Genomic DNA, 26,689 nt, shown 5'->3' with positions numbered 1-26,689 from the left:
CAAAGTTTTGCAAACTAATTTATAAACATAATATACGAAAAAAAAAAATTACCAATGATGATAAATAATACGTCAAAAATTTATATCACAATTTAAAATTAAAACTAATTTTTAATATTAATATTTTTTGTATTTAAAAAATAAGTAAAAAAATAAAAACTCCCGAGCTTTTATAAAAATAAATTATTACTCACTCAACGAAAGCCATGTACATCTTGAGAAAAATATCTTCATTACAATTTTGCTCACTCACCTGTAACAAAATAAACAAATAAAAAAAATGAATAAAAATTATGACTGTTTGTGATAACTGTATGACTGTAATTATATAATATAATCACCATAATATAATAAATAAATTAAAGTGAATTTATGACTACTTGACTTAATATCGATAACTGAATAGTATGATAATAATATATAATGCTATATCACTCACATTAATTATGACAAAATAATCACTTATAATTTAAAATCACATTTATATTTTTGATCACATTATGTGATTTATTTTTGATCACATTAATTTATATTTTTGATCACATTATGTGATTATTCTATCAATGTGATCAATAAATAAATCATAATGTGATCATATAAATGTGATAAATAGAAAAGATCATATTTTTGATCACATTTGTGATTTATTTATTGATCACATTGATAGAATAATCACATAATGTGATCAAATAAATATAAAAGTATTTTAAATTAAAATGTGATCATAAATCACATAATGTGATCAAAAATATAAATGTGATTTAAATTATAAGTGATTATTTTGTCATAATTAAGTGCTGTGTGTGTGATATATGCATCATCCAGCGAATATATTTAAGCGTTCAAGAATTAATTAATGATCCATGGCGCGTACACAGTTCAGACGCCATAATGATAATAATTATCGACGATCATTGGTAAAACGTTAATAACTCAGTCACAAAGTCGTAGACTGTTTACTATTTAAAATTTCACGTACAATCTCGTAGTATACTCAGTGTTCGCCATTTACGCTTCATCCTGTATACACATATATCAAATATATATTTGTATAGGACTTAATTTATATTTTACTGAAAAAAATATATATATTCATTAAAATGCAAGCAATACAACAACTCTCGTCTAAGGATGACACTAAAATGTTATACAGTCCGTGTCAGAGCCATACTATAACATAAATTTTTCACGGTTGAAGTGGTACAATTAAGTGCCTCAGAGAGTTGCGAAAACGTAGCAATCTATCTTTTTTTTTTATTTTTTTATTTTCACTCTCTCGTACTTTTTTTAAATTTATTTATTTATTTTATTTTTCTATCACTCTTCTCGCTAAAGGCGTCGGAAAAATGTATATATAAATGTGAATGAAGAAAGGAGCTTGGCTGTATCAGACAGTTATGCAACAGAGACGTTAGTAGAATGAAAAAAAAATGTACATTTATGAAATGGAAAGGTAAAATTAATAAAAAAAAATAAAAAACACTCAAGTTGGATAAAGAAGGTAAAGATATAGGAAGAAGATCCAATGAGTGAAACAGAAAAAAGCAATGAATCGAAAGAATAGATAGCAAAAATTGCAAAAAAAAAAAAAAATAATAATATTGCATGAACGAGATAAAATTGCACAATGTTATCGAGTTTTTCTTTTCAAATATATATAGATTTATATATTATAATAAACAAATTTTGAGACAGTCATACAAAATCTATATAGAATTTTTATGACAATTTATGAAAGTGAACAAAGACTATTTTTATATGAGTATAATAAAAAATTTGAAATCAAAGATAAGTATAGAAAATAAAAAAAATGTTTTTATTAAAAATTAAATGATGACGTTATTTAATTCTTGCTAATGAAATTCCGAGAGTCTATAAAAAAATACTGATGATGATCATGGATTTTTCTTTTATATTGAAAATATTTATTATTGTTTTTTTTTTATTTTTTTTTGTTCGGAAATAAATGATCTTGTCGATGGAAAAAAAAAAAAAACACTGGAACCTATGAATAGTTGAATACAAAATACTGTTTTTTATAATCGTGATTGAAATGTTAAATTTTTGTTTTTATATAAACGAGATTGGCGCCTGTTCCATGTTATATTAATATTTAATAGAATTTTTTCAAAAATAGTTGAAGCCTGTTCTCGTAATTGCCTGACAAATTTAATAAATATCTATCGGTGCGTTCTTCTAGGAGCAACTTATAAGAATGAAATCTTAAAAATCTTGAAAAATAAAATTATGAAAATATACGGTTTATATTCCAAATCAAAAAATAATCCTTGGCTTACCATGAGATTTTTTTTTAGAACAGTTAAAACCTGTCATTCATTGCCGGAAAAATTTAAAAAATATCAACCGATGCGTTTTCTTGAGATACATTAAAAAAATAGACTCAAAAATATATAAGTTTTATAATATTTTTAGGGTGGAAAGACGTTGATCAAATAAATTTTCAACTGGATCGATGACAATAATTGCCGTTTTTATAAACAAAAATACATTCTTATTTTTTTTTTTTTTCATGAGCTGATTTGAACTAAACTTTTTATTTTTATTATACATGTATTACTTTGTGCAATTAGTGACGATTTTTAGGGATTTTCAAACGCATCATTAATTTTATTCAATTTTTTTCATGGATGCATTGAAATGATTTTATATTCACGTGTATGTTTTTGATATTTCATTTTATTTTCACAAAAAATATAAATGAATGCCGAAGGCTTCTAAAATATTTATTTTTCATAACATGTATAATGGCAGTTTTTTAAAGTTGAACCTTGCTTTAGTATTAATATAAAAAAATTTTACAATCAATTTTTATTTGTACCAATTTAATTTTCAGTTGAATAAATTGTCTAATAATAATTATTATTATAATAAACAATATTCAGCTTGAAATTAATTAGTAACGAATAATGGATAAATATGTGACACCTGAATAGGGCTTCATGCGGTACGAGACGAGACGAGATTCGACGAGTCTCGGTATCGGTCTCGCTCGTTCGCACCAGGTCTCGGTCTCGGTCTCGGTCTCGCAATTTTAAGATTTTAGGTCTCGGTCTCGGTCTCGTCTCGCAAGTCTCGCCGGGTCTCGCTTTTATACTAATATTTATTCGTCCAAGTAAAATAAAAAAAGTGATTGAATAATACCATGTATATCAAATTCGTGTAAAATAAAAACAATTAATATTGTATTACCTAATTTTTTTAAAATTATAAAATATAAAATAATGCAATAAATATTGAATTATATTAATTAATAAATTGATTATTAATTTTAATATTAATAAAATTGATTAATCATACAAAATTATGACGAGAATTATTTTTATATACGACGTTTGTTTTTTATTTTCATTTATTAAATTCATAAAAAAAAACTTGATGTTTTCTTCAACGTGACCACAGAGGAACTGAACAACTTCAAGGATGAAGCATCAGAACGTCCTAATTGTGTAAACAAATACAGTAGACATAATCTTTCTGTTTCCAGAAAAAAAATAAAAATGAAAGACAAACGAATGTTCAAAGTGAATCTTGAAAATTTAAAAATCGTTAAATTAGTCTGAGAAAAGTCTTTAGAAAATTTAAACAAATAGTATATTTTCTTTTTTCTTTTACTTCATCGATATGTATTTTTTTTCCAAGAAGTAAATCATTGCTTTTGAAACATCAAATACAAAAAATATCAGTTGAGGAAAATATAATTGGCGTAACTTAAGTCTTTACAATTTTCATTGATACATAAGGCTTGTAAATATCTTGTGACTCTGGCGTCAGTGCCCTACTGTGCAGGAATATAACAGTTCTTTTTTTTCAATATGATTCGATACGGTAAGAGGGAAAAAAAAAAAAAAAAAAAAATATTTAAAATTTTCAGAGTCTCGCGAGACTAGCGAGACTTTCAGACGATACTCTCGGTCTCGGTCTCGGTATCGTTTTATTGATTCAAGGCGGTCTCGGTCTCGGTCTCGGTCTCGCGTCTCGCGAGACGACGCATGCGAGACCGAGACTAGTCTCGGTACCGCATGAAGCCCTACACCTGAATGAGTTAATTTTAATTTTCATCACGTTTATCTAATGATATGATTTTAACTTAAAAATTGAATTTAATTATATGTATTTTAATAATTATTTTATCATTTTAACAATTAACTTTAGAGTTTCAAGCGTCATAACATTGCAAAGCAGATAACAATGAAAAAGTCTTAACAAGATCTTATTAAACTTTTGTGTTTCATACTTTCATATAACTTTTTGTTTCAAGTGAATATTCAAATGTTGTTTAAACTTTATGGAACACAAGTATAACTACAATGAAATGTATATACAATTTTCCGTTTTCATATTATATTTATTTGTTACTTCTTCGCTTTAACCACAATGAATTCATATTTCACTCATAATTATAACGATTGCCAGTGAATAATAAATGTTGAAGATTATTTTCATTTAAATTTTATTTTTATGTTGTATTATAGAAATCATGATATTCTTCTTGGGATTCCAAAGATTAAATTAATTTGTTTCAATACAGAAATTTGGCATGCGTTCATCAACAGCATCGGTGGTTCAGTGGTAGAATGCTCGCCTGCCACGCGGGCGACCCGGGTTCGATTCCCGGCCGATGCAATGACCTTTCTTTTTGCTATTTTTTAAAGCTTCAGACAAAGCAAAATTTAATTTATCAATCAAGGCAAATTAGAAAATTTACTATTATTTTTAGCTAATAATAACAACTGAGAAAGTGTATAGTTAACTAATGATGGTGCACGCGTGCAGATAATTTACTGACATCGACCTAATTAAAGGATCAGTATTACTATTATATTTTAGAATGTATCAACGACTTCAGGCATTAACTCGAGACTCGAAATAACCATCTGCTAAAATATATAAAGATATATATTTAATGTATATACTAAAATTCCAATTCACTCCATGTCAAATCCTGATTAGCTCAATTAACTCAAGCGTGCAATATCAAAGTTTGAGGAAAATTCAAATTTCAAACATCCGCGCGTGTTTATGACCGTAAAGCATACTCTGTAATATAACTTTATCATATTTATCATAATTATTACAAAAAAGATAAATTAAAATAGCATACAACAACTGGAGGAGGAAAAAAAAAAAACCATTTGCTTACACGAAAATATAAATACAAATTTTGTTGCTCATTTTATTTCCCCGTTACAATTTGTGAATAATAATTGTAAAGCTAGAAAATTAATTACACTCCAGAAGTCTTATGATTTAGTAGCACACTTAATGAGCTGATGAAAAGATATTTCAACAATGAAAATAATAATTGAATAGAAAAAAAAACCATAATAATAATATTATTATAATTTTTTTTCTTATTAGACTAGACAAGACTTGAAATGAATAAAATATTCAACTCACGAATAAAGTTAGAGTTATTAATTTTAGAAGCATACAGTAGAACTCAGTTAAAGCAAATATTTGAAAAGGCTAACTCGAGGATTTCTAGACTTGGTACTGCCTGGAGCTGCTCTTTCCGAATCAAAAAAATTTTGTAAATGTATACATATATATTTTAAATAAACTACATATACCTTCTACACAAGTAGAATTGTGAGGTGAAAGTATAGTAGTTGCTCCAGCACTTCCAAGGAAGAACCGGAAGCTGCCATCGTCAGTTTTTGCTAAAAATGTCTTTTGCAAACAAAAAAAAAGTAGAAAAAGACATATAAAAAAAATATATATATGAAAAAAAAAAAGAGCTAAAGTATCTCTTGAGACTGGTGTCTCTTGAGACCCATCTTAGGGCGTCACAGCGATGACTCTAGAATAAGGCCATCCCTATCAAAATGCAAACTCGCTTAAACTCGCACAAAAGCCAACAACAAAAGGGATACTTAACATGTTTAGGGAATTCTTTATCACAAACACACACATATGAAAAAGAAAAAAAAAATTTTTTTTATATGCAATAATAGAATATATCGTAGGATCTTACGTTTAAAACAAAAAAAAAAAAAAAAAATTGAACGAAATAAAAATGCAAAAACAAAAGAATCTGTAAGTTAAATTGAATAAAAAAATCTTAAAAGTACTTTCAAGTATCGTAGACAAAATACCCAGTCTTGTGTGTGACAGCAGCTAAGACAAAGCCATGAATATAGTTATATATAGACAAATTCAAAGAACCATCATACACCCCCTTAAAATAAAAAAAAGCTTTTATTCGTTATCTTTTCTTTAAGTGACAATCTGTGAAGGATATATCCTTTGGTATAATGAGATGAACCGTAAATTTGCAATGGTCCTTTTAGACCAATGAGATAATAAAGAGACCTCAAAATAATACGTAGCCTTCAAATTATATTTTGCACTCTATTAACTAACGACAATGTCCATTAACAACCCTTATCAAAATTACAAAAGTAACTTATTTAATATATTTATTTGTATATATTATGATAAAAAAATTAACAGACAATCTGAAGAATAAAGATTCTTTTGTTGTTATTCAATTATTGAATTTACAAAAAAATAAATGCAATTAATAAAAATCCATAAATATATTTAAAAGGAATAATGATTTTTACTTGAAACTTATGACTTGTTATTTTTTGTATAGATATAATTTTTTTACTTGCGGACATCGTAAAGTATTCGACAAATGTAACACCAAACGAAAAAATGTCGTTTAAATTTGTTTTTTTTTTTACAATAAAATACTAACTTACAAGCTACAGTTGTGTTTAAATTCCAGTTTGTAGTATTTTCTCATCACTTGCAATCATCAAGGTTAATATCAATCTCAACCAGAATGACGGGAAGAAATAAAAAAATAAAAATCAACAAAGAAAAGAATAAAACAAATATATAATACAGAAAAAATGAAAGAACGAAGGTTCTTGGAGAGTGACAAGAAACTCAACAATGCGGTTTGTTGGTTTATTATTTTAAAATACACAACAAACATCCCTACTACTACATATACAGATAATTATCTTAGTTCCAGGTTTAATAGACGCCCTGGTATTTTTGATTGGTCCTAATGACGGTGTTTACTGAATTTATATCGCTATGCCAACAACATTGAAAAGAACTCAAATTTTTTAGCGCGAATTATCTACCAATATTGTCGCTGTCCCTTGATGTAAGCTTAATTATTAAATCCATGTGAAACAAAAATAAAAACTAAGTGACAAATGAAAAAATAAAATTTTCAAAGAATTAGTAAAAACTTTTTTATGTTTTTTGAAATCGAATTTTAATATATATATTTTCTACATGATATAATTTTATTTATTTGTAAAAGAAATAAATTTAAAATCATGTAAAATTTATATTTTAATAAATTATTCATAATATTATAGTTTTAGAATAGCTACAACACTTGAAAAATTTTTCATTTTGAATAAAATCAGTCAAGAATTAAATTACCTTATATATATCTATTTTTATTGTAATATATATATGCGGTTAAGGACTCAATTTAATATCAGTAAAAACGAGAAAAGGAAATCAGGTTTTATTTGAAAGAAAAATCAAGAGGACAAGGAAAAATATATAAATTGAATGAAAAAATATAAAAAAAAAAAAAAGTTACGATACGGCAAAGGATAGCGGATGCGACAGAGCAGGAAGGAAACAAATTTAATCTCGGTTGAGTATAAAGGAATGAAAAAACGAAAATAAAATATACAAAAAAATAAAACGGTGCATCTCTGGAAAAAAAAGCGAGACCAATGGCCCATTTGAAACGATATTGGCGTCAGCGTCGGCTGAACCTTCAAGGATAAATTTTTTCCACCTGACAGAACGACTTATAACCGCGCTTTGCTAGACAAAATTGCTACAAAAATAATAAAAAAAACAATGAAATGCAAAATAGATACTTGAAATTCTGGCATTAATTTAAAACTCGCTGAAAATTTCATAAACTTTTTCGGTAAAAAGTGAATAGGTAAAGAAAATTTGGTCGCGTGGCCAACAAAATCCTCTTATCTAATTTTATTTGTGCTAGGTTTTTTTTACAAGTCAACATTTATTGTGTTAGAGATTTCAAAAATATTGAAATCTCTATTGACACGACGCCGTTGGTTGTTTGGAAAAAAAAAAATGTATCCTATAAATTATGCTGATTTTTTTCAGGAAGAATCTATTTATGCTAAGTATAATTTTATTTTCAAAAATGGTCTTACGGAAAACAGAGGTTTATAGAAATTTCATAAAAAACTTATTGATTAAATCTGTATTTTAGTTGAATGTAAAATACGTCTTTTATTTTCAAACACTGTATATTACTGTGAGAGAAAAAAGAGAACAACCTGTTGAATGTAGAAAATTTTCTATACAACAATGTATACTCAATGAGAAAAAATTGAGGAAAGAAAAAGCTTGTTCAATCATAAGTACTTTTTGTACTAACGAAAAAAAAAAAAATACCCAATTCATTCAACACACTCACTTTACAAATTAGCAAATTATTTTCAAATTTTAAATCATCAGTTTTAAATTAAATTAAGAGAATCAAATCATCCAAAATATTATTTCATTCAATAGAAAAATTATAGATTTTTTTTTTATATATCAAACAACTTTTGTAGAAAAAGTTTTTGCCTCTTAAAATTATATTTCAGCCTTAATATAAAAATGCAATTTTATATATCAAAAAAGCCTGTATAAATTGACATACTTTTGAAGATATATTAAATTATTTTTTTCTTTCCCCCATAATCGCAAAAGCTCTCACCAACTTTAATTTCCCCCTCATAATATACTTCGAAAAAAAAAAAACACCAAAATTTTCAAAGCATAAATAAATATATTTTGTATAATGGAAAAACTTGATCATCATTATTTATACTTAATATATTTTGTATTTTTTTATAAATCCACAAATCATAAATTTTTATGATCCATATAAAAGCAAAAAATAAAAAATAAAGATTTTTAAAAATAATTGACAGGATTCTCGATAGCTATCATTTACATAAAAGAACAATAAAAATCTAAAAGTTATTGAGTTGAACATAGGTATTGCTTGTGACATAAAATAAAAAGGGGAAAAAAAAAAACAGCATCTTTATCTAGAGCGAAAGCATGTGTATGTATAATACGTGCGAGAATACACCAGTGGCTTGACAAGAGCCTCTTTTTTTCTCTTCACATAAACATATTGTTCTATTGTCAGAACACCAGCTACTTTGCATTTTTCTTTTGCATTCATGTCAGTAAAGTTACATTCAACCCTACAAGCACAAACATTGTATATATACATATGCATGTCTCTTATTCCCCTTGCTTCTTTCTCTCAGGATCTTCAATTTTTTTGCTATCAAATGTTTGGACTACATGTATGTATAATTTACACACACTGAGATAATAAGTTACAAAGACAAAAGCCCAAGTAAATCAAGCAAGAGATACACCCTTTTTTTTATTTTTCTCTCATCTTCTTCTTTTGCATCTTTTTGATAGCCAGTTTTTTTTTTAAGACTCGTTGTGCATTCTTAACCCTCGTTAAACTTGACGCATTTTACTTGAATTGTTTCAACATGTTTTAGATATTTATTTTATCCATCGAATTTTGTTTTATTTTTTTAAACGATTTATTAATTCAAAGAAGACAATTTATTTTTTGCAGCGCATGTATTTTCGTTCAATTTAAATTTGTCATTTATGTATATATATATTTTTTTTTCTTTGTACTTTTTATGGTTTATTTATTGCATGAATTTCAAGTACTCAATTTTAAGTAAACCATTTGTTTGGATAAACTAATGATCATCTTTTTTGTGAATGTAATAAATATTGTTAATTTTAATTTTAACAAAATTAAAAAAATATTTCACTAATAAGATGCAAATTGTCAACTTGAAAATTAGCTAAAATAAATTTTAAAAAAGTTTGGAAAATAAGCTTTATCAGTGTAGAATTAGCTTGTCAGTACTTGTCGTACTATTTCTAATTATTTTATTTAGTATAGCTGATTGTCAAGTGGCCAAATTGAGATACATCTAACGAGTACATGAATTTATTTACTCGTATAAATTCAACGAAAATAAAATAAACATTTTGTGTCATTAGATACGTAATCTAAAAACAAATTGCATTAATTTATCTATTTTCTACTAATCCAATATTGAATGGAAAATAAAATAAAAAGTGACACGAAAAGAAAATGAAAAATGTATATTCAAGAAGATTTGCTATTGTCTGCCAACGAAATGAAGAAATATGCTCATGAAATCTCATTTCGTTGATTCAGAAACACCCGTGTATAAAGAGAGAGGAAAGAGAGAATTATCTAGATGTCTCTCTCAGTGTCACTATACTATCACACTTTGCAACACAGAAGAAACCACATCTCACCTCTCATTTTTATATATATATTTTTTATTTTTATTTTCTACAAGTTCTCAACTCTTCTTCTCTCGCCACTGTAGAGCACTTTTCTTTCCCAAAAAGTCCTATGGAATTTATGTATCACAGTCTACGAAATTACTACTAGTGCTGCATTTACAACGACTCTTCACGAGTAAAAAAAAAAATAAATAAAAAAATATACATGTACAATGTGAAAGCTTAAGAAGGGATGCTTCAAAAGAAAAAAAAATAAATAAACTTTTTAGCTTTACTTAGTTATATCTCTTGTATAATTTAATTTTTTTTTTTTTTTTCTATAAACTATACTTTAGCCATCTCCTAATATTCATGACAATATTTATACGAGTTACCAGGGCCATTGAAAATTTATTAAAGACAAATTGAGCATTCATTTAGTGACACATTAATTATTTTTTTTTTTCGAATAAAAAAATAATCCTGAATTTTCATCCATAATTATCATCAAAGTTACACGCTATAAATTTTAATGGGTTACTGTAATTTAGACCAAGATAAAAAAATAAAAAAATCTCGATACGGTAAGATACAAAACGTGCCAATTAAACATTATCGTGACTTATTTTATCTATATAAATTGGATAAAAAGCAAAGAACATGAATACACGTGTTTCATTTGATCTTTTTTCTATTTTTTTATTTTTATTTTGTTTTTTTTTTCTTGCGAGAAGGCGGTACAATGACAAAAAGAAGCGTTTTATATTTTTTTTGACAGGAGATCAAGGTATTTTCAAAGGTAAGCCACGTATCCACCTTGTATATATACGTTGAACCGTTTGTCATTCCTAACGTATTCTTCCGAGCTTTATTCTCATTTTTCACTCATATATATATAAAACCACGTAAACGTCAAGATCACCTGTGCACAAGAAAACCACCACCACCATCATTGCCATAGGGGTAGAAAATATAAAATGCATTCGTCAAGTTTTTCATACTCTGAACGTAATCTTCAAGGGCACTATCTCAAAAACCATTTGATATACAACATTAGAGTATTTTTCTTGATAAATTTTAACAATTAAAATTTTTAAAAAAATATGATTTTCTATAGAAAAATGTATATGCTCAAGCAAATAACAAATATGAAAAAGCTTTATTCATTTATTAAATAAAAGTTTAATAAAATATAATAATAATAATAATTAAAATTATATATGATGATTTAGTAAACTTTATTTAGTAAATATAATAATTTTTTGTATTTAACTTTTATTTTTGGTGGATTTATTTTAATTTTTTATATACAAATACGTGGAGGAATGTAATCATGTACATTTTGGTAGAGTCATTCGTGCTACGTTGTCATCGTGTCTCACCATTATACTGACTTTAGTAAGCATCTTGTAATTTCTTATATATATTTCAAGATCGAACATCAAACTCTCGTATATTTAAAATTTACTTTTTACATCAAGTACCAATCCGACATTGAATAATGACTTTGATATGTATAGCATTCATTCAAACGACATTTTAGAGATTCAACTCTTACTTTGTTGGCTATAGATATATATACAAGGAGGAGAATAAAAAAAAATTTTAGTTTGGTTAAATTGCCAAATGTAACATACTGGATATATATTTTAAACTTGAGAAAATAAAACTTGATTTACACAATGTCATTGGAATGAGATTGTAATAAAGGGTGGTTAAAATAAATGGACATATTTATTTTTCAACAATTAACCTTTTACTGAAATCAAAAACTGGGTATTTATTTAATACTACTCAAATGGCTTTATATTTTTGTCAATAAGATATATTTGAATTGAAATACTAAAAAAATTAAATGAACGCTTGAGCTTTTTATATTTTGAAAAAGGTTGAAATATAAAAATAAACTTTTTCAATTATTTATTTTAATTTTTATCATCTATTTTTGTTATACATATATAAAAATAAGAAATTAAAATGATTGATTTTATTTTTATCAAATTTATTATTTGATTTATTGATAATAAATTTGAGCCATCAAATCGTCGTCTAAAGTTTTTTAATTTTCAAAAAGCAATCACGAGAAATTTGATGAAATTTAATATGATAAATTTTAAAGAGTATGGGTAGATTTTTAATTTAACTTTTGATATCTATTTTCATCTATGACCATCATCATTATCAAATGGGAAAAAATATTGAATGTAGATTTTGAAGAAAACATTGTGATGCATTTGAGGGATTGGTTGAGTGATGGCTTACAAAGAAAGTAGAAAATTTACCTGGATAATTTTCTACAATTCTCATCTAAATGTAAAATTATTCGTTGTCTTTGTCCTGCCCTCTTGTACAAAATACTTTGTTCAACAAGACAAGTAGTAAAGTACTATGATCTACTGTAGGTAAGATTGTGCTGGTAAGTTATCTTTTTTAAACAACGAATTGCACAATTTTCTTTCTATGAAAAAACTTTTATTCAAAATTTATTATCAACCATTAAGATATTATTTATTAAAATTTAAATTTTAAAAAAGATTATTAACTGATAATACATATTTTATTATCATAATATATTTTATAAATTATTGTAAATTGAAATTTAATTAATAATTAATTAACCAAGAAAGTTGAGAGTTGCTTTCAATTTTTTTATTTATTCATACGACTGTCGGTTAATATCTAATGCCATTAAATCTGTTATATTTATGGGTTTCAAGGGAGTTGGAGAATTAGATCGATATCTATTAGGACAGACATATTCTAGTTAGTGACGCATAGGTAGCAGTCAGTGACAAGGGTTAAAATGAGAAAATAAAAAAAAAAAAAAAGGGTGAAGAAGTATCACGAGACAAGTACGAAAAATAAAGCAAGAAATTGTAACTCCCGATATATTCAGCGAAATTTCACATTGTTTTTTTAAAACTATTGAAATACTTTAAACAAAATTTTATTTTAAAATAAATCGATTGTCTATGCATTGACTACATATTTATTAAATAAATCAAATTTGTATTTTTTTATTTTTCTAATTTTATAAAATTATGATAGACAGTGAAATTTGAAATGTATTTAATATTCATGATTCTCATGAAATGTAATATTCATCGAGCCTATTCACGCGATTTCCGGCACGGTTTGGCATAAACTGAGGCAAGACGAAGAATATCTGAAGTACATCTTGACATTCATATACATCATGTCAAAATATATAAATTATATTGTTGAATTTTGTACAACGATAAAGTTAAAATATTGATTAATAAATTATCATTGAATTTATAAATAATAAAAGTGTAAATATTTTTTAATATAAAAAGTTGAAAATATGTTATTCAATTCAATTTTGACTATCTCAATTATTTATAGAATTTTTTTGTGTATGGATGCATAAGTACCAATTGTGGCTCGATTTTAGTGGTTGAATTTTACAACCGACTGCAGTCAATAAATGTCAATAAATATAAAAATAAATATGGAAAATCTCAATTTAGTAATATAACCACAAAACTAATACTTTTATATATTTATGCCTGTTGATGCATTACACACATTACGCAGCTAGCATGCGTTTATTTGAGCATTTAAATATAAAACTCGAAATACACACTCACTAACCAAATTAAAAATATATATTTATGTAATAATAATAATAAAAATATTTAAAAAAATAACGATAACGAATTACATTTACTAGGCTAACGTAAATATTAATATTTTAATAACTAAAATTCATTAAAACACAAATTAATTGAATACTATTTAAATATTACTAAATAAATATTAAATGTTATTTTTTTTTTTATTTTATAAATTAAATTCATTACAGACACGAAAGAAAAATAATTAAATGGAATAGTTCAATGATCTATAGAACATAAAATTATTTCAAATTAAATCTAATGAGATCGTTAACAAATCAGAGAACAAGTAGCAAGTTCCGATTATGTTCTTGAAGAAATTGTGTTATTAAATCATCTTGAGATCTCAAAATTGATTTCAAAAATGTCTCAGATAAAGCGATTATTATCAATGACAATTATTGAATAAATATTTGTAATTCACAATATTAATAATTCGTTATTAATACCAATAAAATGCCCAAAATAAATTCAATCACAATCAAATAATTTTCATAAACTAAAAAAGCACAATTTGCAAAATGACAAATATTTTTTTATATTATATCAATAAATAATACACACATGCATGCACCTACTGTGTATGTATTTATATCAGATAAATAAAATCAAATAATAATAATAATGTACTCAATTTATCTCACGATTGCAGGGATTTTCGTCAATGTCAGGTCAAATGAACGAATTACTCGTATCAACTAGAAATCAGCTACAACCTTTGTATATATGTAGTGCTTTGTAAATTTTACTTGTGACTATAGGTGTTAGTGATGATTATTATCGAATGAAATACAACGTTAACACCTCAATATAACACACAAATGATTTTGCGTATTGGTGGAAACACTCGAGAGGCTTTTGTGAATACGAAATAGATCAACGTGACTCAATCAACAACAAAAACCATTAGTTTATCTTCAAAATATATATATATTCTCTTTGCATATAACTAATATTAAAAGTAGTAAAAAAAAAATGTGAAATATTGAACAAAAAATGGAATTATTCTACTCTTTATTTATTTATTCATTTGTTTTATTAAATAAATAAATAAAAATAATTTTTTTTACAATTCAAATGTAAATTCATATCCCGGTTTTTATTTTCTCGCATCTTCTTCAACTACTAATGGTGAGCAATTTGATTTACATAGATAAAAAATATATATAAAATAATATTCACAACATTGTTTTGAATATCTGTGTGATGGTCATAAAGCCAGACACAATTTGTTGGACACGCTTAACGACGACGACAACGACGACTATGTACAAACAAATGAATGGAAAACTACCACCATGAACATGTACTTTGTATACATAACGTGTGTTTCTGCACATGATGTACAACTCAATACTCAGAAACAATACCAGACATGAGCAAGTATTCCCAATCAATGACAAAAATCACCGAGAGTTTAAAACTGTTGTCAAATATAATTCTCATTGTTTTTTTTTTTTTATTGATGAACACGTTATAAATAAATTTACAGATAAAAAAATAAAACATTTTAATCCATTTATATTTTTTTTCTCTTGATTGGAAAAAAATTTTATGTGGTAAAATTTCTATCATGATTAAACACTCGATTCAATTTTTATTTATATTTGTTTTTCAATGGCAAAAGAAATGTTTTAAATTTTTACGAGTATTTAATTAAAAAACTTGTTAGCAATATATTCAGAATATTTTTTTAATAATAAATAAAAATAATAATCTGTTGAGTTACACGTATAAAGTCACAAAAAATTTTCCTATTTATTATTAATATTTTGCATATAAATTGCTTTGGCAATGCAGTTATTATCAGATTAACGGAAAAAAAAAAAAAAAACAAAGCTATTTATTTTTAATAATAATGAAATTGAATATCCACATTGTTACGGAATATTTCATCGACGATATGCCAAAATTATCGATTAATAATGAGCTATATATACCACGATATGAATATATATAAAAAAAAAAAAAAATAGAAAGTTGAGTGAACGCTCATATGATTGGCAGAATGACTGATATTATGTTTTATCAGTTTGATCACGTAATACATATAAAATTTATAAAAAGTATAAAAGATAAGTTACCTTTTTGATTTGTTCCCGACGTTCTTGGGCAATTGGATCCTTGTCTTCTCCACCAGTTGTCAATGGATACACATCTGCTGAAGCTGGTGGAACAGTTTGTACATTATCTTCATGTTGATTATTAACTGACCATGTTGGAACACTACTACTAGGAACACGTTGACCAGGTGCTTTTATTATTTCTGGCTTTTCAAGTGTTTTTTGTTGTTGATATTCTTCATCAATTTTTGCCTTGAAAAAAACAAATTATTATTAATACTATTATTAATTTTGTCATCAAGTATTTTGTGTCATTCAACTTGCAGTTGATTTTATTTATAATTATTATTTAATTCAGCATGGAGGTCATGCAGCGATTAACTTGAGGAATGCAATGAACGCCCTCATTCATATATTGACTCTTCATCATCATAACAACTTGTTTTAAAATGTTTTTTTTTTTATATTTTCATTTATGAATAACAACAAGTACTTGTGTTCAACATATTTATAGATTTACTTGTAAATTTTTATGATTGTTTATAGAATATTTAAATTTAAAAAAAAATTAAAATAAACAATTTAATAAAGGAATGTCGAGTTAACTGTATTACGATAATTTCACAAGAATTTCTGGGCATTATAAACAGCAGAAATATAATAAAAAATAAAATTAATTAAATACTAAAATATGTGTCATTAATCACAACAACAGCTGATAGTTAAATTAAAATAATATAATAATAATTTTAGATAAAAATATAATTTGATAATAAATCAGATTCAAAACAAATCATTAAAAAAAAATTAATATAAATTAAAATTTGACATTAATATATTATCTCAATGACATAGATAATAAATTTAAAAAATTTTAATCAATAAAATGTGATAATTAATTGAGCCGAATGAATTTTTATTTGAATGAGAAATTTTAAGAAGTTTATGTACATTAGAAACAAAAAAAAATGGCGTGTAATGTTGATGAAAATGACACGTGGAACAAGTTTGACACAAGAGCAACTAAATTTAAAATATGTTTTTTTTTTTTAATGAAAAATACGAGACAGCTGTGTTTGTCAATAAAATGCTAACCTGTAATTTAATTTTGTCCTCAATAATATGAATATCAATGTCTCTTGCATCATCTGGTCTTTCAAGACCAACATGCTCGACATTTGGATAAACACCACCAGGTCCATGAGGATCTTTGTATCCAGATAAACCATGAGGTGGAGCCGGTATTAATAAATCAGGTCCAACTTTTTGTATTTTTTGATAAACACGATAAACACTATTGTATGCAACACCACTTGTACGAAAATCAGGTAAAAAGAAAAATGCACCAAAACAAACAACACCAAATGTCAAAAAAACTAATAATATTAAATATTTTTCACGAGGACGAAATGAACGTCTTGAAAATAATGGTACTGGTACACCATTCACAAAACGATTGTATGACGGTAACAATAATGATGTTGTCGTCATTATTATGCTTTTTATTTTAAACTAATTTACACTGTATTTATTTGTTATTTTAATAAATAATACAAACTAATTGAACATATGACAGTCTAGTTGTTGATACTGTTATATCTGGACGTCATTCGCCATTATGATGGTGAAAAAAAAAACACCACAAAACCGTACACTAGTGGCATCTGCAGGCAATAATATACAAACAAAAAGAAATAGCAGACAAGCGCCACTAGTGCTGACAAAATAAAGCTTAAATTTATTTTAAAAATTTTAATTATAATAGGTAATTTTTTTTTTTTTTTTTCATAAACAATTAATATAATAAATAATAATGATCATAATCAATATTTAAAATATGTAATTCAAGTGAAAAATATTAATTTTGTTTTTTTCCAATTGAAATATCTGAACGATAGAATTATTGTTAAAAAAAGTAAATATTATTATTAAAATAAAAAAAATTGTATTTTGAGGTTTAATAATTAACGTTAGATTTGATTGAAAAAAAAAAAAAATATTATTAGGTAAATTAATATCGAATAAAATTTGAAAGAGGAAAAAAAACGGAATTTGAATTTGTTGTCAAAATGGCGCGCAATTTTATCGAATATGGCAGTGACCATGGGAGAACGGCGCCTTGTCGTTTTTTTTTTTTTTTTTTCAGACGTTTCCGTTAAAATAATAATAATGATATCAATAAAATTTGAACATCGATATTATTGTGAATATATGAATCGCCGGGTATTGATTATTGATAAATAATTATTTGTTCGAAACAAAAAAAAAAAAAAAAACTAATAAAAAAGCAATATGGAGTGCTTTGGGGGTCAAGAGTCAAGACGCCGGCAAAAAAAAAAAAAAAAAAAAAACCATCATCACGGCTTTGGCAATAAATTTGTCGTGTTTTCATCAGGATAAATGATAAATCATATTAAAAAAAAATATATAGCGGAATTATAAATGAAAAGATGATATGACTTAATTTCGGTCGTAAAAAAAATATGAGAAATAAAAAAATTAATTTTCAACGGGTTAATAATGGACGGCCATTTACAGTGCAAAATGGCACGCAAAAAAAATATTATAAAATCAATTAAAATTAGATAATGTTGAAAATTTATTTTCTCATTAATAAAATAAGAATAATGAAGTATGAAATAAAACAATACCAAAAAGCAGCAAGAGACAGGATCTTAACAAAAATAGGTTCACTATTATTCAGGTCCATATTCACTTTCACAATTAAAAATATATAAAAAAAATAAGAGCACACTAAAAAAAAAACATCCTTTCCTCTTGAATTAACGCGAGTGACTGCGAGTGACTAATGCACACTAATGCACATTGCACAACCCCCCGCAAATTTCGTGAAGTGGGGCTTCGGCCACAAAAATGGCGACTTTGATTGCGCACGCACAATCACAATGGCTTCGAATTCAAAAAAAAAATTAACAATAAAATTAATTATAAAAAGTTATTGTTAAAAAATTAATATATACAAGAAAATGTAATAATTATTATTTTTTTTCGTTTAAAAAAATGAAATAGAAATTGGATAATTTTAATGAACTTTTTGTATCTTTTAAAATAATTAAATAATCAAACTGTAATTTTAATTGAGAAACAAATTCTTTATTGACAGGGGGGAACATATATTTGTTGTTTTTTTTTTTAATAATATAACATATATTTATATTTGAGTATTTAAAATAAAAATAAACAAAATATTCTTAAAAATTATAAATCTTCGACGCGTGGTTTGTACATTATTCATATTTATAAATGAAGGAATATAATCAAAAATATAATTACATAAAATACATAATTTGTAATATTCTTAAAAATTAATTAAAAAAGAAAATTTTCAAGTAAAAAATATAAACATTTCTTTTTTTTAATAGCTATAAAATTAAATTAGGAAGAATTACATTTTCTTCTCCATCTGCTTCAGTTGTATTTTTATATATACTCTAAATATTACATTAAAATGTAATATTACAATTATTATTTTTTAATTTAAGTACTTATATAATATTTATATAATTTACAATTAAATATCGTGAATATTTTTTGTTGAAATTTATTTATTCTAACATCTACGAAGAATGGCTAGTATCACAATTTTCAATCGTTTGAATCTAGTTAATTTTAAAACTATATTTAAGATTCATTTTTACCACAAAAGGTGGATTATTTTTATTTACAAAGTAAACAATGTTTAATACTTTTCTTTATCTTTCAAATTAATTATATAATATTTTTAATTACTAGATCACATTGACACTAGCGTCGAAAAATGTCTAATTAATTTTTTCACAATTAAAAAATAATCTACTAAAAAAAAAATTTAAAAACATCTTAATTTAATAAACAATGGCCTAAATTTTTCATTTTTCCAAAAAAACAATTAATTGATATTTTAAATAAATAGTTTAATTAAAAATTTTAAAAATAATATTTTGTTTTTTTTTCAATTGAAAAAACTTTCTAAAATAAATGCAATTTATAATAAAGCTAGTCAGCCCTCATCACCAATGAATCAATGATGAAAAAATAAAAATATATCAATCAATTCAATGGCCCACATTTAAGTGTTGATGAGCGTTAATTTAAAATTTAATTTTTAGGTCGAAAACGTGACATATAAAAATCACAATCAGTACAATACATTGCTGGTTCAGCAACTTGTTTTTTACGACACAAATGACATGGTCCAGATCTTGGCATTGTGCCAGTTGATGATGATTTTTGCATGGCCAATGGTGCTGTCATTTGTACAAAACCATTTTGTTGTTGTTGTTGTTTTACACTTGGATGTATTGGTTTATTATTATGTTTAACAATTGGTGGATGTTGATAATTTGGATATTTCATATTTGATTGTATTTGTCCATTTTGTAATTGATTTGGATATGTTTGATTTGGTGCAAGTACATTTTGTGGTTCAACTTTTTGTTGTGAACGTTGTAGATATTGTTGTGTTTGAATTTGTTGATTATTTTGTGATTGTTGTTGTTGTTGTGATTGTGCTTGTTGTTGTTGTTGATAATTTGCTGGATTTGGTGGTGGTTGATACTGTGGTAATGTTTGATTTAAACGATTTTGTTGTCCACCATTTTGATATGAATAACTTGCTTGGTATGTAGAATTTTGTGAATGTTGATTGGAAGCATACTGTTGATAAGGATTTGGTGATTGATTTGCTGGATATCCAAATTGTTGATTATTTTGTTGAACAGTTATTGGACTTGAATTGACACTTGAAATTCTTGAATTTTGTCCATTTTGTTGTGATTGAATTTGGCCAGTCATTTGTTTATTCATCTGGTTGTACTGTTGTTCCACATGATAATAAGCTGGATAATTATTTTTTGATATATTATTATTATTATTCATGTTGTTACTATTATTATTATTTATTGGTTGTTTTTGTAGTTGTTGTTGTTGCTGCTGCTGTTGTTGTGATTGTGGAACTTGTTGATATGGATTTGGTATTTGTACTGTGTATGGACTTGCTGGTTTTTGTACTTGGCCAATTGGAATTCCTTGATTTCTTGGATGTGATGTATGTGTTTGTGGATAATTTTGTTGTAATGATGACGATGATGATGATGATGTTAATGTTTGATTATATGGTGCAATACCATTTTGTGAATAACGAATTTGTTGTTGAAGTTGAGGTGAATATGATATTTTTTGTTGTTGTTGATTTTGAATAGATGGATAATTTTGTTGTAATGAAATATCATGATTCAAAGCAGCAGATTCATTTGACATTAGTCGTGTAGAAATTGGTCTTGAAGATTCATTAATTGTAACTGGATTGACACTTCTTAATTGATCCTGGAATGGAGTTGATGGTGTACTATCAGCTTCACCTTTTAATGACAATGTATGCTGTTGAAATTTCATAGCTGGACTACTATTCATTTCAGCCTCTTGAAGACTTCTTATTTCTCTTAGTACTTGAGCTGTTTCTGGTTTATTCATTGCTGATCTTAATACTCTTTCTAATATTGGATTTGGTGTATAAGAATCATTTTCATCTTCATCAGCAGTTGCAACTAAAACAACTTGATCACAAAACGATACACTTTTTTTCTTTCCAGTTCTATTTTTTGGTTTTTGTGGTGCAATATCTTCTTCAATTGGAAGTATTGTTGTGTTTTGAATGGTATTTTGCATAGCAATTTCACTAATATCATCTTCTGGATAATCAATTGGTAAGCCATTTTCATGTGGAAGTGTCAATGACATTGATAAAATTGCAGCATTCAATCCATTATCTTGTTGACAACCAGAAACAACTGATGGTGCAGTTATAAAAGTACTTTGACTTGAGCTTGATTCAAAGCTTGAATTAAGTACTGATTGATCATCTGATTTAACAAATGCTGCTAAATTTTCACTTGATAATGGTACATGATTTGATGTATTAACTTCAGATGAATATCCATGTACAGATGATGATGGATCATCTGTTTGAATTACATTTTGATTTTTACTTTCATCAGTTTTAGGTGATGGTTGTAGCTTAATTTGTTCAAATCTTGCTGCCATATCTTTGACAGATGAAACAACACGTGGACAATCAATAACATCATGTCCAACACCAATAGTTTGTCCCAAACTATTCATCATTAAATCACTTGTTCTTCGTGCAATAGTCTTTGGAACATCTTGTCCATCTAATGGTCCACTTTTTTTTGCTCTTCTTTCAGCTTGTTTAGCTTGTAATTCTCTTAACCATGTTTCACTAGAATTTGTCTCATCATCTTCAGTTATTTCACTAGATTGACTTGATCTTTTATCATTTGAATCAGATGCCAATATTTGTTCACGTTTTAATTGTAATTGTGCTAATAATGATGTTATTTGTTGTGCTTCAATTTGTTGTTGACGTTGTTGATTTTGTATTTGTTGTACTTGTTGAATTTGTTGTGTATTTTGTGCAATTTGTGATGTTATTGTTGTAATATTATTATCAACTTCTAATGGTGATGGTGGTGGTGGAAAATCTTCACTTGTTTGTCGTGAATGTGATATATTTGAATTTTCTGGATAAGGTGGAAGACTATCTGGTTGTATTTTAGCTGGACTCTGTTCACTATGTACATCAGCACGTGTAACAACATAAGTTGGTTCATAAAAATTACTATTTGCATATTGCACAACATCATCTTGAATTCTTGGCTTTTGTGGTGGTGGATTATAATTGATATTATTATTATTTAACAATTGATTTGATGATGTATAAGATGAATTAATACTAGTATCATTATTATGTGATGGTAAAAATGGCAATGAATGTGGTTCTTTTGAATAATCATCATAATTACGACAATTTTGTACTGTTGAATTATAATTAACTGGACTTGTATGACTCCAATATGCATTTGTCATTTGTTCCTGGGAAGTATTTATTATTGTTGAACATTGTTGTTGTTGTCCATCATTTACTGTATATGTCTTCATGCATATTCACTTCATCAACACTTAGCTTGTAACGCTACCAGCCCGCCGCTCATTAATCTACTACGTTCAAGATTTGGATTACTAGTACTATTTTGATTATTATTATTATTTGTATTATTACCAGTAAATTCTAAATGGCCCTCCGACAAATAACCACTCAATGATAATTGTCCAGTTTCATTTATTTTTAAACCAACATTTGAATCATCAACAGTTTGTTTTGGTAATGTATTTATTATTTCTTTATTTTGCACAACTTGTTGTTGTTGCTGTTGCTGTTGTTGTTGTACATTTTCACCATCACGAAGATCAGGCATACTACGATTTTTTCTTTTTATTAAACCACCCATTAATAATTTTCTTCTTATTTTATGTTGTTTTTTACCTTTTTGTTCTGTTGTTGTATTTTGTATATTTTTATTATCATTATTATTAATTTTTTCTTGTTTTTCTGGTTTTAAATTTTTTAATGATAATATTGATTTTGTAGTTGGTGCTATTGAAAAATCTTTAGATATATTTTTATTTCTTTCTTCACTTCTTGCACGTTTTTTATCTTTTTTATCATCATCACAACGTTTTGTACGACCAAATAAACCAGTTCTTTGTGTTGGACGATCATAAAGCATATATTCTTCATCTTCAATAACATTAACAGTTGTTGCTTTACTTCTTAAGGTTTTCTTTTTTGGTAATGTTGCATAAATTTCAATGCTTTTTGTCGTTGGTTTATCAACAACAATTGGAATATTAGTTAACAATTCACGACTATTTTGTCGTGAATGATTAGCACTTTTATCACGTGAATTTTGTCTTGAATGTTGGCTTGATTTACTACCTTCTCTTGAATGTTTACCTTCTGGTAAACTTTCATCTTTATCACCATTTGCAATAGCTTGTTCTTGTAATATTCTTCTGTGTAAACTTCTTGATCTCATAACACATGTATTATGTTTCATTCTTGCAATTGTTATTGTATGAGGATTATTATATGGTGCATCCATTGCAGCACGTGCTTTACTACTTGCAGCATTACACAATGCAACAGCTGTACCTAAATCACCAGCATCCTCAGCAGCTCTTGATTTATCAAGTAATGCATCAGTTTCTTTACATAAACGTTCACAATCATCACCACCACTACCAGACGTTGATGTATGATAACCTTCTGGTATTTGGGCAAGTTGTAAATTATGTTTTAAGCCTTGTTGTAATGGTAAACTATCTGTTGATGATAATGAATAAGAATCATAACCAGCATCATAATGACCACTGCTACTACTTGATAATTCACCAGATTTACTTGTTGGACTTTTTGGAACACCAGTATTTCTTTGCATTTTATTAACAATATACATGTATGGATTATCCATTGTTGTTGATGAACTTGATGATGCACTATTACGATCACCAGACCAATTACCAGAATCACGTCTTCTTGGTACATTTAAATGATCTGGAATATTAATACCATCACCTGATGTTGAACCAGCACTTAAACTTCTTGTTAATTGCATTTGTTGTTTTTTTTGTTGTTGTTGTTGCATAACATTTTCAACAGCACGACGACTTATATATTTTGCATCAATATCACCATCAACAGCATCAACACTTTGTTGATTACCAAATATATTATTTTGTATATCAGTTACATTTTGATAATCACTGTATATTCTTCTTTGGGTATAAACATGTGTTGGACTATCAGGATTTGGAGTTATTGCTCTTCTTGCTGTATTATTATTTATTGTTGGTTTTTCAGGACTTGGTGTCATTGAACGTCTTGGATTATTCTTTGGTGGTGTTTTCAAACTATTACCATTTGGAAATGGTGTTACTATTTTTGGAGCATTATCAGTATTAACTGGTGTACCAACTGGTGTTGCATACAATAATAATAAAGGCTGATAACGTCCACGTCGACATTTTTCAACAACTTGTTCCCAGCGTGGTCCAATTTCTTTGACAGTAGCATCATCAAAATAAATCCATACCTAAATTGAATAATAAAAAAAACATTATTATTTGCTTCTACAAAACAATTTCAAACAATAACTTTTCTAGGTAAAAATATAGTACCTTTAATTTTGTATGAAAGAAAAATGTTGAATAATGTTTGCCATAATATGTAACAACACCAACAAGATTGTGAACAGTTGATGCACCCCATCGTGAATCAACAACACTATGAAAAACATCACTTAATTTTAGACTCGTACCAACTGTTGCAAATACATCCATGATATGTTCAAGTGATGGTCTTTCACTGTCCCAAACAACACCAACTGATACTATTTCTGGTCTATTCATCAATGTTCGACATATTTGAATTTTTGCACCACATGCACTCTAAAAACAATAAGAAAAAAAAGAAGAATATTAATAACAATATAAAATAAAATAAATAAATTTTTTTCTTTAATTAATTTCTTTAGAATATTTAATTACCGGACAATCTCGAATGTCACCCATTCCTCCAGCTCGTCTCAATAATTGTCCAAAAAGATCTGGACTATTTTTCATTGTTGATAATGTTTGTCTTGCTTGAGATGTCAAAGCTGATGCCGAAACATAATGTACCATCTGTAATTAAAATCACCAGTTATTGAATTTTTGAAAAAAAACTTCAATTCATATATTATTTTAAACTCCCACAATGATGCAAACAAATTTAACTTTGTGCCCACCTGATAATAATTTATTATTTCTGCTAAACTTTTGATATATTCATGGGATCAAAAAAGCCCAAGGGTGAATTTTGTTCCCACGTGTGTTTTGTGATGCTGAATAACCCACCCTCGTAAATACTATGCTATATAATATGCATCAAGTCCCCAAGGGCAAAAGCCATGATTTCTCTCTCTGAACATTTTATTTATTTTTTTTCTTTTTCTATCTTTGTTATTTCTTTTCTTATATTACACTGTGCGTTTTAACAAAAGGTCAGCGTTGTGCCTCAAAGCTAGCCCTAATATTCTACGTTTTTCCAAGTAAAACCATCATTTTATACCTGCCGTGAGAACTAATGATGAAAGATCTTTTTTTCATTTTTTTTTTTCAAGAGCGTTTTAGAGTTTTCCGAAATCTTTTCAGATGCTATTTGGTGGAGGGTAAGTTTTCATGGTCAGGTAGTATTTTTTTTTATTTTCTCTACTTGTTAATTTATGGCTTTTTTGTATTTTTTATGTTTTCCCATATGATATTCTTACCTGAGTAAAAGGCAGTGGTTCTGATGTTGCACCACAAGCACCACAAACACTCTGTTCTACAAGTGTCATAGCAAATTTTTGATGTGGTACACAGTGTCTTGCACTACACATGTCTTCAGCTTCACCACTAGCAATGTGCAAGTGTATTCTCAGCAAAATATTTTCCTGTAAAAATTAATTCATTCAATTATAATCAATGTTTATATTTATTTTTATATTGATAAACAATAATTATAGTTGCTATTTAAACATGATAATAACATTAACATATTATTTTATTCAGCTAAAAATCAATGTTCAAATATTTACATGATTTAATGATACGCACGTCTTGTATTTCTATTGTTAAACTTGTAACGATACATATGTAAAAAAGAAAAAAAAAATGTACATACCTACGCGAATCATAAACGTGATTGTAATTTAAATAAGAAAGTTTATAGAAATTGAAAATGTTGATATATGTGGTAGCAATTTTCGAAAATTA

General features: G+C 26.6%; 2 protein-coding genes and 1 non-coding gene across 3 annotated transcripts in view; 1 reads left to right on the top strand and 2 right to left on the bottom strand.

Moving 5' to 3' along the window:
* LOC122853108 (mannosyl-oligosaccharide 1,2-alpha-mannosidase IA-like) overlaps positions 1-17,656 on the bottom strand; it is a 123,351-nt gene extending 105,695 nt beyond the window's left edge. The window contains exons 1-2 of the mRNA XM_044153369.1: positions 17,132-17,656; positions 16,058-16,288 (exon numbers count right to left, since the gene is read on the bottom strand). Coding sequence (XP_044009304.1) covers positions 16,058-16,288; positions 17,132-17,527 — 627 coding nt within the window. The 5' untranslated portion in view covers positions 17,528-17,656. The remainder of the gene's footprint in view (positions 1-16,057; positions 16,289-17,131) is intronic.
* Trnag-gcc lies at positions 4,574-4,644 on the top strand. The gene has a single exon. It is a non-coding gene; the product is annotated as a tRNA-Gly (tRNA).
* A 2,317-nt stretch (positions 17,657-19,973) lies between the features above and the next one.
* LOC122853107 overlaps positions 19,974-26,689 on the bottom strand; it is a 42,111-nt gene continuing 35,395 nt past the window's right edge. Inside the window, 5 exon segments of the mRNA XM_044153368.1 lie at positions 19,974-23,013; positions 23,016-24,987; positions 25,073-25,342; positions 25,442-25,576; positions 26,203-26,367. Coding sequence (XP_044009303.1) covers positions 20,135-23,013; positions 23,016-24,987; positions 25,073-25,342; positions 25,442-25,576; positions 26,203-26,367 — 5,421 coding nt within the window. The 3' untranslated portion in view covers positions 19,974-20,134.

This window comes from Aphidius gifuensis, linkage group LG3 (genome assembly GCF_014905175.1).
Source record: "Aphidius gifuensis isolate YNYX2018 linkage group LG3, ASM1490517v1, whole genome shotgun sequence".
Lineage (NCBI taxonomy): Eukaryota > Metazoa > Arthropoda > Insecta > Hymenoptera > Braconidae > Aphidius > Aphidius gifuensis.
This window is presented reverse-complemented; position numbering and strand designations above follow the sequence as displayed.